This window comes from Strix aluco, chromosome 5 (genome assembly GCF_031877795.1).
Source record: "Strix aluco isolate bStrAlu1 chromosome 5, bStrAlu1.hap1, whole genome shotgun sequence".
NCBI classification, from domain to species: Eukaryota; Metazoa; Chordata; class Aves; order Strigiformes; family Strigidae; genus Strix; species Strix aluco.
This window is the reverse complement of record NC_133935.1, coordinates 23,767,393-23,783,109: the sequence shown is the minus strand read 5'-3', so window position 1 is coordinate 23,783,109 and position 15,717 is coordinate 23,767,393. Positions and strand designations below refer to the sequence as shown.

At 37.0% G+C, this 15,717-nt stretch overlaps 1 protein-coding gene across 2 annotated transcripts in view; it reads left to right on the top strand.

Annotated features, from left to right (window-relative positions):
* The window catches only part of ETNK1 (ethanolamine kinase 1), a 33,995-nt gene extending 26,789 nt beyond the window's left edge, over positions 1-7,206 (top strand). For both annotated transcript variants that reach the window (XM_074826391.1, XM_074826390.1), the window contains exon 8: positions 287-7,206. In XM_074826391.1, coding sequence (XP_074682492.1) covers positions 287-359 — 73 coding nt within the window. In that variant the 3' untranslated portion in view covers positions 360-7,206. The remainder of the gene's footprint in view (positions 1-286) is intronic.
* Positions 7,207-15,717: the final 8,511 nt, after the last annotated feature.

Sequence of the window (15,717 nt, the reverse complement as noted above, 5' to 3'; positions counted from 1 at the left end):
GTCAGTTGTTGGACAGTCTATTAAGAACTATTAAACACAAAACCACCACCCTGATAATCCTGGAACAGCATTTATTTTGCAAACTGTAGCAAGCTGGGGGGTGGTGAGGAAGTACCATAATATGGTTGCTCTGTTATTAATTTCTTCCTTTGGCAGTTGTGAAGGGTCAGTGTTGGAAACGGGGTACTGGGGTAGGTGGACTTTTGACTAGTCCTACCTAGCATGGCTGTTTTCATGTTAGTAGTTGCCAGCTCTTAACTTCAAATCTCTCTCTCCCTTTGAATAGGTATTCAATTGTTCGGTTTAACCAGTATTTCAAAATGAAGCTGGAGGTCATGACATTAACTCTTCCTGAGTAATGAAGAGGAAAAAACTTACCAAGTGGATAGACAACCCCTGAATCTTTTCTAAGAACAGATACTGGAAAAAAGCTAAACATTTTTTGGAGTTCTATAATGCTCACTTGGTGGTTCTTGCTTTATAAATAATGCCTCTAAACAGTCCTTCAATGTTAAATTTAATATGAAGAGCATATGTACTGCTGTTGATATAAAACAGATTAGAAACTTGCTAAATTTATAAGAAGTTGTAGAAATGGCAATTTAATCCTTCTTTGTAATTTAACATATGTTGTATGTGAATTATTTATTGTAAGTTTAACATGATTCCATTGCTGCTTTCATCAGTTTTTGTAAAAGTTGGGTGCAGACAGTGAAGTTGTTCCAAAGGATTTGTTTAACAACTTATTTTATTGAAGTTGCATTAACTTATATTAAAGAAAACATGTTCAGAGAATATTAATCTTTTAGATGTATACAAGCAAAATGAGTGATGATAGACTTGTAAGAACACCAGTGTGGTGTAACTAGGGAAAAAGGTTAGGATGATTTTTATTTTTTCCCTCTTTTTTAAAAAAAGAACAAGATAGCTTTTCATATTATGGTACTTTGCTTTTGTATAAGAATCAGCCAGCTTGCTGAAAAGCTAATGTTTTGATTTTTTTTTTTTCTCCTTACTGATGTGTTAATCTGTAGAAATGTGAAATTCTGTGGCTGTCACATTCTTTGAGGATATGTACCATCTCTAACTTCTGTGGAAAAGCTGCTTGTTTATTAAGTGTACTTTTAAAGCAAAAGACCGCTATTCCAAATCTATATTCCTCTTTGAAACTTGATTCTAAATTTGAACACTATTCTGGTGTCTATTTGATGTGCTTCAGCAATATCTAGTGGAATGGACTATTGAACTGAAAATTAGTGAAGAGAGATCCTGTTGCACTGGGGAGCAAGACACTTAGGTTTACAGTTAGCATATTTGTTGACATCTTTCTGCTTTGCCATCTTCTAACTTTGGATTCTAGTCTTAAATGCTTGGTCCTGTAGTTGCAGATTCTGGTATGTCTGTCTTTTTTTCTGTGGCAGCAAATTACTTTTCAAAGTCTCCAGTTTGAAGGATAATATGGAAAAGTATATGACTTGAACAACGGGGCTTTGATCATCACACACGTTTTCTTAATTCTTAAAGCTATTATACCAAGAATGGTCTGGATTACAAAATGTGAATTGAAAAGAAAATGTTTACTTAAAACAATGTATAAGTTTGCATGGAAAAGAGGCTTTAAATATGAAAGGGGCTGGGGGTGGGATGGGGGAAGGGAAGAAATCCACAACAAAACTAAAACCCAACAATGCAGTGTGGAGTTGGGCAGGCATGTGCTCAACTCTGCTTATACTCTGAAAAACTTTGCACTTTGGTCACATAAGTGCCCACATGTACAAAGTCTGTGTGTGTGCATATACACATGCGAACACAAGCTTACCTGAAGAGTAAATACTATGGGGAGTCTGTTGTACAGACTCCAGCAAAGATATTTATTCAAAATTGCTTTATGGCACACTGCTGTGTGTATATGTGTATATATATGTACACATATATATACATATGTGCTTTACAAAAGCTTGGATTGATTCAGGACAAAAAATTTATGTGAGAAATTTTCACCTTTGAAGACCATTTTGAATGGCATTCTGTTATTTTACAAAAGCAAGGCTTGGGATTTTTTTCCTCTTCTTTATATTCGTCTCTGAATGTTTCCAATTTTATTTTATTTTCCTTCAGTGAAAACCTTAAAATTCTTAATACAAATGGGACAACTGGGATTTTTTTTTTTGTAACTTGAAATTAGGTAACCATTTTCGTTAGCATTTGTTAGCTGGAGGCTATTATACTGGACAGATTTTCTTGGTAGTTAAATAGAAACAAATAGCTAAAGTAGACATATTTTCCCTTGTAGCAGTTATCAAGGATGTTGCTAGAGCTCATGAAAGCACTGAAGACTTTAATTTTGTCTACTTTCTCCCTGTTGACATTATTGACATATGTTGAATAATACCCTGCTGTCTTGGTATAGTCCCTTTAAGTTCAGCAAGATCAGCTTGGAAGTAAGATTGGTAAAAATTTTTGAACTCTTTACTACTATTTTCTTCAAGAGGTGACTTTATTTCTGGCAGTGTTGCTTTGTATTTGTGAAATATTTGAAAAAGACTGTGAAGTTCACTTGGTCTTGGGAAATCTAACACTTGACAGATCCTAACTTTCCCAACAGTTGGCAAAAAACATTCTTTTTTCAGGTACCAGTATGGAGTTTGGAGTTAGTGTAATTTTTTTCAGTAGTATTTTTGTCTGAATAGCTCAAGTAGCAATAACTGTAGGAGTGGAAGTTTGCTTCTGCAGAACCAAAGCTCTTCATGAGTGCAGCTCAATCTCATTCTTGTGGATTGAAGTTCCACTGAATCCCGTAAAAGCACTTTGAAGCAGATAGTAAATACTGCAAGCTTTTCCTGAGCCACTTCGAAGAAGCACAAGGATTATCACAAGTTACAGTGGCTGACTTTGCAGTACTGGTAGAGGCTTTCATTTTGCATGTTGAAATTCATTTTACACACTTAAATGCTGCTTTGCATCAGCTTTCTTTCAAGACAAGTGCAGATTAAAACAAATCCTGATAAGTTCTGAGAAAATACTGTAAAACACTTTCCAAAATGAAATGCCAGTTACCTTGAGCCTTGTTCCGCATCCGTTTGAGCCAGTGATGTTCTCACATGCTAAGGAATATCTACAGATGTGTTAAGTTTGAAGCAGTAATTTGCAATAGCATTGCAGATTATAAGGTAGCTTGAAACTGTGAATACAGGACATTCTGAATGTAAGTTAGGTACTAGAGCACCGAAGTAGAGAACGTGTACTTGTTTCAATTAATTTATCTCAGTCTCTACTAGCAACATTAAGATGAAGGAGGACAAATCAGATGACTGAGCTCTAGAAACATCCTGTAGTAGTTTTGACTGTGACTTGCCAAGAAGATATTCTGTTGCCTTTATGTTAAGCTAAGGGCATGAATGCCTAAATTAATAATTCTTACTGTAGTTAAACCTATATTGTAAATATAAAGAGGGTTATTAGAAACGGCATTCTTGCATAAATAGCATCAAGTCAATAGACCATAGTGGCCTGGTTGCTTTTGTAAAGCAGAATAGTGTGAATTTTTCTTCTCATTTCTGCAGTCAGATCTGGCTAATTCATGCCTAATTTCTTAGGTCACCTAAGTATTAGAGATTTCTGAATGATAACTAGTCTTTTGTCACATAACTTAAAATTTCTTCATTTATACTTCTTAATTTGTGTTTTAAAAGGACTTACCAAATTTGCATTAACCAGGTCTGACTGTGTGTATATAAAACAGTGTAAATAACCATTTGTAAATTAGTGTGAATTGTACTGTATCTTGCATTTATGGATTTGTGTATTGCATTGTATTCTCTCCTATTTTGTAGAAATTTTGATGTAAAGAAGAAATCTAACTCTGTGTGCAGACTTCTTTTATTAAATTGACCTGTAACAGAACATAATAGTTTTATGTTAAGGTACCCATTTATAGCCTTGGGCATCCAGTGTCTTTTTTCCCTTTAGCTTTTTTGGAATCTTGCTCTTGGGAATGATTCTGGGAATAAAGGAGTTTTTACAGTACTAAGATGAAGAGAAAGTCTATACTAATAATAGGGCTAACTGTGTGTCAGAGGTACATGTAGTACCTGTGGTATAGGGAAAGCTGTTAAAATTGTTTACTAAAATTTCCTATACATTCTTGAATGATGGTAACTCCTAAACATAAGCACGTTGAATTGAAGTACTCTTAAAGTGTGCGCTCCCATGGTGACACCAGTTGAGTTAGTTGTGATAGAAGTCCCCCAACTTCAATGTTTTTTGTGGATATAGCCTTATACTAGGATTAGATGATAACTTTTAAATGCTTATAATAAATGCCCAAATCACTAAAATAGTTCTGCCAGTCATTTTCCTCAACACTAGAACTATTAGTAGCCTCTTTAGACTATTTGAAACTTACCTGAGGTATTTTCCCTGTGTGCCATTCCCTCCACCTCCTCCCTGTGCCCACAACTGTACTTCATCAGGGGAAACATGAATATAAAAGCTTCTTTCCATACTTAATTATAACTATTTCCTTTTTGACTAAAATTGTGTTGTTTTGTCAGTACGTGACTTTTCAACAGAATTTTTGTGTGTAAGAAGTCCCTTTCTGAAGAGGCCTTTAATCTTGGGAGCATAGACGTTTTCCCCAAATGCTTGACTATTTCATTGCTGTTGCCTTTTGCTGTCTGTTTTGAACTCCATAGTGTCCTTCAAGCTGTTAGTTTATCCTTGTCACTGCTGTGTTTAATAACTGTTGGAAAACACTGGTGTGCAAATCTCATTGTCCATCTGACAAATCCGATCTTGATACAGTTTGTACATCCTGTCAGCTTTACCTGCACTGGATGAAAGGTACGCATGCTTATCAGTGTTGGCACTTGAAGTTACTAGGGTCCTGGGAATTGAGCTTATCAAAGAAGTATTAGTCAAAAGGAGGGATGGGCTCAGTAAATATCAGTAAAAGGAAATCATTCACATGGAAACTCAAGCTTTGGATGTAGCAGGGTATTGGCTATGCTTAGTTACTTGAATGGTTTAAGGACAAGAGCAGACTGTAAAGGGTAAAGTTTGTTTCAAAATGTAGTTCAGATTTTTTAAAGCCTTTGGTACCTAATAAAAGCTTACAAAATATTCTTTTGTTACTCCTACTGAAAGAAATCTTAAATCAAATTTGGGTAACTTTCTGATTAAACAAAACTCTGTTCTATAACCTGGTGGAATATAATCTCTTATTTGGGGTAGTCCTTACTGTAGTTTGCAGAGGAGATTGACCACATCTTACCTGTCTGCATTTAAGGTGGCCGTCGTCTTGATTTGTTCTAATGTTTTTGTATTGCTTAGTGTTCTTGGATGCCTTCTAAGGTGTACTAGATTACTAAACTACTGGATTTAGCTACTGTCTCCTATCATCTCTTCCACACCAGGCAGGTTGTAATTACAGTAGAACAGAAAACGTTTGATCAGACCTTGAGGTAATGCAAGGCTGATGTTGAGCAGTCTTGCAGCTGATTCTTTTCCCCCCTTTTTATTACTGTGGGCTGCAAGCTCATTGTTTTCATTAGTTGTGAAAGGCATGAAAAGCCATGACCTTTGATCCTCTGCAAGGCAGGTGTTCTGTTAGCCAACCACACAACTTTTAAGAAAGTGGCTTTCAGCAGTTAGAAACCACACAAATCCAGATGGGACACGTCAGATGAAACCAAACTTTGTGGTGCTTAGACCTCCGGAGTGGAAAGGAAAATGTGTGAAACATTTGCATGTGCCAGTTTTATGGAGGTGCTCTGTCAAAATGATGTGCGGAGACACTAGCAAAAGCATTGTTTGATTTTTATTTTTTTTTTGAAGTGACTTTTTCAGTTGGTCTGATCTGTAGAGATTAAGTTCTTGTGATTAGGAAACAAGTCAGCCTGGGGGAAGAAGGAAGAAACATTCCAAAAGATTATTAAAAAAACCCTATGCAGTTGATTAATTTGCAACACTTAAGTGTATGTTGGGCTTTTCTGTGTATTTAATAGTGTAGGTGGTAGTCTGTACCAAGTTCTTTAATAAACTGTTTTATTATTACTGTGAAATGTCAGAAAACTGACTGGAATGGCCCTGAAGTCCATTATGATTTTAAAACAGGTGGCCAGACTTCACCAGACCTTCTGGTTCAAGACTTTGCATTAGCTGTTTCTGTAGCCTTCCAAATTTGTGCTGATGTCTCAGGTTCCCTATGGTGTGGGACTTAATGGAGTTCCCAAATATGTTTGATTTGATGTTTATAGAGGTCTGACACACAGAAAACTTGGTGGAAATTAGAAGCTCTGTGAACATTTAGAAAGCAAATTACTTGAACTCTAACAAACTTAAAAAATAAATGCTGAAATAACTTCAGGTACTGCACCAGCCTATTTTTGTGGTATTGAAGCTGTGTTTTTTCTATGTTGTGTTTTTTTTTCCCCCCACATAGAGATCCATGCAAAACACAAGATGAAAGAGACCATGGAAGAGAAACAAGAAAAATGTTGTATACAATGCCATAAAATGCAGTGTGAACTGGAAAAAAGTATATGTTTGTAAGCTTTTGATAGTGGTAATTCTTAAGTGTTATCAAAAAATGGTAGGTGTCAAGTCTTCAGCGTGTGAAAGTTTTTTTTTTTTTTTTTTTTTGGTAGAAATGTTCCTTTTAACATTTTGTATCTCAGATGCAGTCTGTGGTAGTTAATAATGCTGTTTTGTACACAAGTGCTTTGAATAGTCTCAGCACTGCAAGCGTATCCAATCTTTCTTAAATATGACTTAGATTCATTGGTTCTGTGTCAAGCCTCTCAATCCAGCTTTCTAAAACCCTTTAAATACCTGCAGAAACAGGGCCATAGCATATTAGGGATCTATTCCATTTTGTTGTGGGTTTTTTTGTTACTGCATATTTTTCAGTGTTCTTTTAAACACGAATCCATTTATGTCCTGTGAATAAAATAAGCTCAACTTACAAATAAGCCTTCGTCACCTTCCAGCACTGTCATCCCTCAAAAAGTCCCCATGACCCTTCTTGTATGTTGTGGAGTTTAGATGCATCATTTATCCACTGGAGTGAATTGTAAATCTTTTCAACTAAATGTTATTGGAGCTATTATAAGGCCTTCTACCATTGATTAAATGAAGTAATGTACCTTTCAAAGAGATTTATATTGTGTAAATAATTTCAGACAATAAAGTTTGTTTCTAACTGCACTGTTAGCATGTATTGTGATGATTTTACTTTCCCCAGGTTTGAAAGCACTGGATATGGAATACTTAAAAGAGTTCTTAAAGTCCTTTGACTCGTATTCAAATGCATACCTCTTTCTGGGATTAACAACCCAGCTAAAAATAAATACTTTGAGCCAGTATTTGGCTTGCACAAAGCAAATAGGCTTGCTCATTGACCACTAAAATTTCACATCTGGGAGGCTGGAATTAGATGGAACATGGCTGTCAGGAGGGATCATTACCGTCAAGGAAATGGAGGAAAGTCTGCAAAAGGAATGGATGCAAAGTTTGGGCTGCTCTGAAGTTTTAATTTATGCATAATAAGGGCTGTATTAACTACGGGGGACCCATTTTACAGGCTGATCCATGATGCTGAAGAAAGGCTCTGCATTCAATACTAGTGGCACAAATTAGATGCTTGCTTGGGGGTTGACGGGAATGTTTTGATGTACATCAACAAAACCCTGTTTCCTCCATGTTGGTTGTGCACCCTAAAGAATGATTTTGCCAAGATAGAGATTTTATTTGGGCTTCAGTTACCCTGTGCAGTTGCCCGCAGTGAATGCATTGAAGAAAAGATTCCTTGGGCCAAAGTCTGCACTCTGTTATGTGCCTGCTGTCCTTGTCACTGAAAATGGGTTTTTCCCACATACACTGAATACAAAATTTTGGTCTTGTTTGTAGTGGGCTTGATTAAGGTGTTACCAGTTTGTGTATGTGTAGTGAGGGACAGGTAGAACAGCAAATAAAGCAAAACTAAAAAAAATTTGGCTGAGTGCAAAAGTAAAGTAACCTTTAGGCAATGAAAAAGCATTGACCCAGCATTGTAGGAGACTGGAGATTTGAGACCCATGCATTTTTGCTTAAATAGGTTTTTGCATATAACAATTCCTTCTTAATTTGCAAGGCCTCCACCTTTAACTGTGATTGTTTTCTGGAAGTGTAAGGATCACAGAGTAATGCTCTATATGTGCAACTTATGCAGCCTGAGATTCTCAAACATGCCAAGCGTTGCTGGCTCTTGTTGACATAAACGCAGCCTATTTCCATTCGGCTTTTTGCTGCTGAAGTACCACTACTACTACCGAATGGATGAGTCAAAGAATTGTTTCTTGTTTTAATAGAAAATACTCAGACTATGACTGGATATTTAGGGTTACTCATCCCTACTGAACTACTGCTTAGAGCCAAGAGACAGTGTTTCTCTGGTGTCCACTGCCCAAATCTTCAAATGTTCTACAAGGCTAAGTTGTGGCTAGTCTTTGTTCACTGTCTTAACTGCAGTGAAAAGATCTGCTGTGCTGATGAACTAATTCATCATAACATGGAATCTTTCTTTCCCTCCCCAAGTAAAAATCCTTCATTCACAACTTGGCCAGAAAATGCAGAGCAAGCTCTTTCTGAGCTAGAAGTTGTCCATGGGAAGTAATGAAGGGTTTTTTTGAGGCCACGTCAGAAAATACAGTCCTGAATAGGTTATTTATTTTCCTCAAGATAAAGAGCAAACTACTAACATAAAATAGGAGAAAACAATGGCATATGTAGTGGACTCATATGTAATGTATTTAAATGTCAACTTGTGGTAGGAGTTTCCCTGAGTGAATTCAAAATAGCATGTTTATCCTTAATAACAATGGAAAGCTGATTTGTGTTGTATAGGATGTACGTAGGCTTATAGGTTAATAGCTGTATTAAATAGAAGGCTTTATTCCCATTAGCACTGCAGAGTCAAGCTGCATGCAAGTGCACTGGAATCTCTTATGCACATCTATGGGTGTGCACTGCTGACAGTCCCCTTTCAGAATTGGCAGTTGGTACTGAACAGGTAGAGAAGGCTTTTTTTCAAAGCCCTCCAGTATGGTTTATTGCTGACATGTAGTGACAAAAACATTTCTTTCATCAGGAGCTGGCTTTGAGGCAGAAGTGCGAACCTCGTTGCACATTCTTTTCCTTTTGGAAGTCTTCCTTGAGACTTCAGACTTAAGCTGCTAACCATGACTTGCTTCCTTCCCGTTCCCTGTTAATATTCCCTACAATTAATCTGCAGTTCATCTTCATCCCCGTCTCTTGCTGTGCTATTTAGAATAAAGCTGCTCATCTTTTAGGATTGTGAAAGGAGCAATACATAAAATTGTTCAAATAATAGCAGTCACCTGAGAGGCCAAAGGTGGTATCTACTTCAAATGACTTTATGACTGATTGGGGCAAGTCGGAAGCACGGGTCTCTATTGCAGTTAATTTCTGTTGATACCTTTAGTTCTCTGTGCCCTGGGAAATAGAGCGGGATGACAGGCTCCAGCACTTACCCGCAGGTGGCAATGGAGCTGCAGGCTGTGCCTCATTGTTGAAGAAGCTTTTCAAGACAGATTATTTTTGTAGTACAGCATGTCATACATTGAGTTAAACAGGAAAAAGGGTATTCTTTTATCTCTCAATGAGTTGCAGCCAAGATCTGTAATTGCCTTGCTCTTAATGTTGCGTAACTGTTAGCAAGACTCAAGCCAAGCATTAATGAATTTCATCAGACTTCATTTTTTAATGAGCATCATTAATTGTTAGTCATGCATGCTACAACCTACACTTCTCTAAAGTGGGGGTTTGCCAATCGTGTTGCACTATAAAAACAGCAGCATATTTTCCCCAGATTTTATCTGTAAAATAACAACAAGAAAAGACCATGGAGGGAGCAATACTAAAAAACCTCATTTATTTGACCTTTTAAATACTTAAGATGCTCTCTGGAAGTTGGTCTGAAGCTTCAGCTTGTGAGCAGCTGCTGCCCCACTGTTCTCTGGGCTGTGGTAATACTGTGAGAGCTCTTTTGAGAGCTGGTGAGGACTGAAATGGGTCTCACCTACCAAACTTGAGTTGCTCCAAGCTACAGTGTTAATCTGGCCTCTTAAGATGGACTCACTGGGCTTCCTCTGGCTCTTGTTACAAAATTCAGTTAAGCTTTTAAGGAAAAACTTATTTTCAGGCTTGGAAAAATGACTAGTGATTTACCACTCATCTTTACTCCTTTGGATTGTGCAACTGGATGTATCTAAAAGCTGGAGAAGGAGAGTCAGATTCCTGGCTGTCCTGGTGCACTTGTTCAGATTTAGCAACTCTGGTAACTAGTCAGTGGTGATGTTTTATCTGCACCAAACTGTCTTGCAGCTCATTCATACTTCCTTTATGTAAGTGGAGCTGACTAACTTGCAAAGATGGGCAAATTAAGTTGTTATGCAGGCGTCAGACCGGTAGAGCTTCACAAGAAACAAAAGCTTTTCCCTGTTGTGTGCACTAGAGATGCATGACTACTCATAACTTCAACCCAAATAGTGCAGTCTCTCACTGCAGATGCTGATTAATACCAAGATTTCAGAAGCAGGTTAAAACAAACAAAACTAATCAAATTGTGTCTAATAATACTGCACAACAATGAAAAAGTATTTTCCGTATCTTATGCACTAGACTGAGAGAATGTTTTACCCTAAACTTAACTTAAGTGATTACTGATGTTTGTGGTTAAAATGGAGGAATTGTCTAACGTAGTGGTGTATAGGGGGAGGAGTAAAAGAAGGGATCTTCATTTGCAGGGATCAGAAAGAAGAGGAGGAGGAGGTAGCACCATGGAGGAGAAAGATAAGGAAAGGTTATGGGAAAAGAGAATGGAAAAAAAGAGTGATTAATTGAAAGGTGTACTGACATGGGGGACAGTGGAGGGCTAACAAATGGGGACATGAATTAAAGGGAGCACCCAAGATGAGGGGGAGAAGATGTTGAAGAGAGTGGCAAGAATAAATCAGAGGTTTGCTGCAAATGATCACTTTGCAGCTGAGAAAAAATGGAGACCTCCTTATGAAGGTGTCATAGTTAATTTACTTTATTGTTTCTCTGGCATATATTATCAAAAGCAGTAGTGATTTTGGATATTTTTGTTTGAATGTCTAATTGGAGATCCAGCAGTGTTCAGGGCAGCTCACTACAGTGTCCCAAAACCAGGTCTACTTGCAAGTTCTGAGCTTCATGTTTTGGAAGTGTATTTATTCGTTAGATGTAGGGTTCATTTCAACTGCTTAGGATTCTATAGGCAAAAAAATTGAGAGGATAAAATACAAATGCATGCAGGAGACAATTCTCCAGTGTGAGCGCACATTTAGTCCCAAAACTCTTTGAATAAAACTCAACTGCTGCTATTTATGTTGTGCTAACATGAATCTGAAGATCTGTACCCAACCTTTACCTAGCCCAGCTGATTATACAAAATTTTGAGGAGGAAATAAAAAGGCAAAAAGTAACCTCATAGGTCACCTCAAATAAAACAAGAATATTTGGGATAAAAGGGTTTATCTCAGAGCTGTAAATATTGCCTCTTACTTTGTATAACCTGCTCCTCGGCAAGTGAGGCTAAAGAAAACAGGCAGGGGGAGATAGCTGAGAAATTCAGCTTATAAGAAATAATATATGGATTGCATCAATGATGGAGGCTACTGAGATCACTTCTTCGTGCCAAGGTTTTGTTAAGTTGTATCATTCAGTATCCTGATTTATGGATGCTTCACTTGGGAAGTACATGCTTGTGTTAGGATATTGCACGTGCAGTGGCAAAAATAAGTGGTATTTTAAACTTTGCCACTGAGTAATATTATTGTTGCTATGTTACATTTCATAATGCTGGACCGAAGAGGGTATTACTGGTGCTTCAAATCTTCCTTTGGGCTGTGAACAAGTATAGGTATTAACAGCTGGGTTCACTAGCAGGAATGTGTATCTGTCTGAGCAACTGATTCAGTTTAATACCTTGCTTTGCTACTAACCTGTTAATTAACCTGATCTGGGCCAATCTTGTTTTCTCTATTTCTCTTTTCCTGCCATGTTTTGCATATTTAGATTGCCAAAGTCCTAGATTTGTCCTAGATACTGATAAACAATGGCAGGAGTCTCCTGTGTCAGAGATACAGACAGCTACTACTGTTAGCAGTTAAAACAAACAAATTCCTTTCTTAATATATAATTCTGTATAACAAAATTAATATAACCAATGTAAATTTAATATAGCTATAAATATATTAAATATTAGTAAACCTATTAATATATGTCATAGAATATATTATTCTGTATGCCACACCATGTGCATAGAGAATAGCTGCATTGCTATGCATTACTTTCTATATATTGTATAATGTGTTATAATAAAATTAAATTCATTAAAAGCCATCCTACTCTAAAAGCAAAACAAAGACTTTTAAAATTGAAAAGCATGATTAGATTTTGAGAGCTGAAAATACCAGAAGCTGATACATGATTTTCTATGATTGTATCAGTTATTAGACTTAGTTGTGAACAATGATCTACTAAAAACATCAGTCCTAACCAGTATTTATCATGTATACACTAAATGGAGCAAAAAAACCCAGCTGGCTGCAAATATAATTTCCTTGCCATGGGAAATGATCTGAAATTGCAGAATGTTATCTTACTGTCATATTGTTCTGCAAAGAAACACATGGCATAAAATAATCCCATTCCTTCAAATAATTCAATATTTTATTTAAATATATAATATTCAAGTAATGGATGGCAGATAATATCTCTGAGTTGCACTTTCTAACTGTTGACTACATTTTTTAAATAGAGCAGTAGAAGAACAAACATTATCTGTGCTACAAATGAGCTTAGACACCTGAAGCTCTTTTGCTTTTTACTTTGTAAATATACACAAACAAGGAAAGAGACAGTCTTCTGCCCAAGGATCTTACAATAGAAATAAAGTTAGAAGAAGGTCATATTCCCATTTTACAAGTAGAGAAGAACATAATAGAAATCTAAATTACAAACCTAGCTTCACACAATGAGCTTTGTAGCATGAACAGGAATTAAACACAGATATTAAATTGATCAAGCTTTGCAAATACATCTTCTTTTTCCTGAGAAAATGGGGCTCGCTGAGAATGAAATGTTTCTACAATTATGTTCTGTTTGCTGAAAATTTCCTGAGATCTTGGGCAACGTATGAGGCATCCATGAAGCTTTGAATTGGGAAGGAAAGCGGGTATCTCTCTTGCATCTGTGTGAGCCTCCCTGTCATCAGAGCAGTGATTCTAGATTGGCTCTCTTCTTCCTCACCTAAAATGAAGGTTAAAAACTCACTCTTGTTAGAGTTAGTACCAAAATTTTTTAAGTTGGAAATGCTTTTGTGAAATAATGTCCAGGACAGTATTTTAAATCCAAACATCCACCTTCAACAACTGTTTACAATGTTGATGATAAATTCATGATTTTGAGCATAATTTATCTTGGCTATCTTCAGATTATCTACCACATGCAAATAATCAGTGTGTAGATTCACATGGATTTCTAAATGTAGTGGATATTAATAGAATACTTACTCTGATATTTTCTGTAACTCAGATCATATAAATTTTTCCCTCCACCTGCTAGGCTGAACCAAAATAACTCATGCCTTCAGTGAACCAGCCAGTCTTGACTTTTTAAAGAGAGCCTGAAATGGCAAGTTTGCTGGTTTGACATGGTCAGTCAGACTCACCAGTAAAAAGTTTCTTTATTTTTCCTCTGAATTTGTCTGCCTTAAATTCCTTTTTATAACTCTCTGCTTAAAAAAAAAGTGACCTTTTTACATAATTTTACCTAATTCTTTGTGACAGGCAAAACAATGAAGCACACTAACTCAGCTTATTAATACTTTTGTCATCACTCTTTCCCATGCTTACAGTTTTACACACTGCTGATACCAGAGTGGGATGCCATATTCCACTATTGGTCCCTTCTCGGTACCTTACTTGTTTCTCCCCTGCTTTCATTTACTGCTTAGTTATTTATTGATTAAAACTCATTGATCCCTTCCTGCCAAGGCAGTTGCCATCAGGCAGCAGAGTCGGCATCTTAGTTTGTGGGGGCAAGGTCTAGATTCTCCTGATTTAAAATGCATGATGTTTGAGTGACCAGTCTCCCAAGGTGATCCCCACCACCCTACGATGGTCCTGGCCACTCTGCCAAACTCCTTATTACCTAGAAATTTTTCAGAAGTGTTTTTATATTCATTTCAGGATCACAGATGGTAATATTAAATAGCACTGGGCTGTGAACTGATTCCTTTCAGCATATATCTGATGCACAGTAATAATTCACCACTGACAATTATTTTTTGAGATCTGTGAGTTAGCCAGTTTTTAATTAGAGCTCAGTGAAACAATTATTCTGTAAAAAAGAATTCTGTTTGTCAAAATCCAAATGTTTTGCAAGAATGTGTCAATTCTGACAAATATTTTTAACAAGAAAAAGTCAAAACATTTCATTTTTACATTCTTGACTTATTTTAATAATATCAAAACATTTTGTTTTGATTTAAGATAAAATTGTTTTGACTTTATCATGTTTTCATTTCATTTTCTTTCTGTACTAAAATATCTTTAACATGCTTCATATTAAATATACCAGCTAACACATCATATTTAACATAAAGAGAAGCTCAAATGAAATGGATAAACATTATCCAAATGAATTATTGGAAATATGTTGGTTGTTCTAAATCAAATTGGAGGCAATTTTTAATCCACTGCCAATTTTGAGATCACAAAATTTTGCTGTGATTTGGAAACCTTTTCAGCCCCTCTCCATAGCTCTGAATTTTCTGCAAGGTAAGTTTGCATTCTGGATCCATTTAACATACCCTCTATAAATGATAAACAGTAACAGTGCTTTAATTATAATGGTAGTATCACTGCGTCACCTACTAAAGTAGATCCCATTTTGTCACTATCTAAATATATATTTTAAAGGGGTTTTCTTTGAGTTTTAGCTATGCAAGCTGTCTTCTTACAGTTCTTGGTCTAGAAGGGTCATGGTTTAAGATGCTGGATCTGGGGCCTCACACATTAGTACTACAGACCAAGTGTTGCAAAATTGGAACTGTTTAAATGAAACAGAGTAATAAGACTGGGCAGTTCTCTTCCAGATCTCCTGGCAAATATATGAACGTGCAGCAAAAGCTAAAGCTTTGCTGCTCACAGTTTCCCCACCAGCAGGAGCCCAGCAGCAAAAATCTGTTTGCAGACAAAAGGGGGGAGACCCCAGTCTTGATGCAGCCCCAAGCGTGCAGCTGGATGCCTGAGGAAGGATCCTGGGCAGGAGCAGCTTGACCCCCAAAAGCTCCAAAGTCAACTTTTGGAAGCACTCAATTTTCAGCCAGGGCATTTTCTTGATTCAGCTTATGGTGTGGCTGTGGGACCCAACACACAGGAAGGGCACAGTGTGAGACTGGCATCCAAAATGAGACCAAGACTATGCTTTCGGGCAGCAGCCCATAGCTAGCTTGGGCTGTATGTCTTGGTGGTGGCCGCTGCACTGCAGCAGCTTTCTGGCCACCAAACACTGCAGGGTGGCAAGGGCAGATATCCACACTGCTACCCAGCTGAGTGAGGCCTGGCCTGTTGCAGACTTTTGCCCTGATGGGTAGCTGGGCAATAAGAGAATGATTTGTCCAAGAAT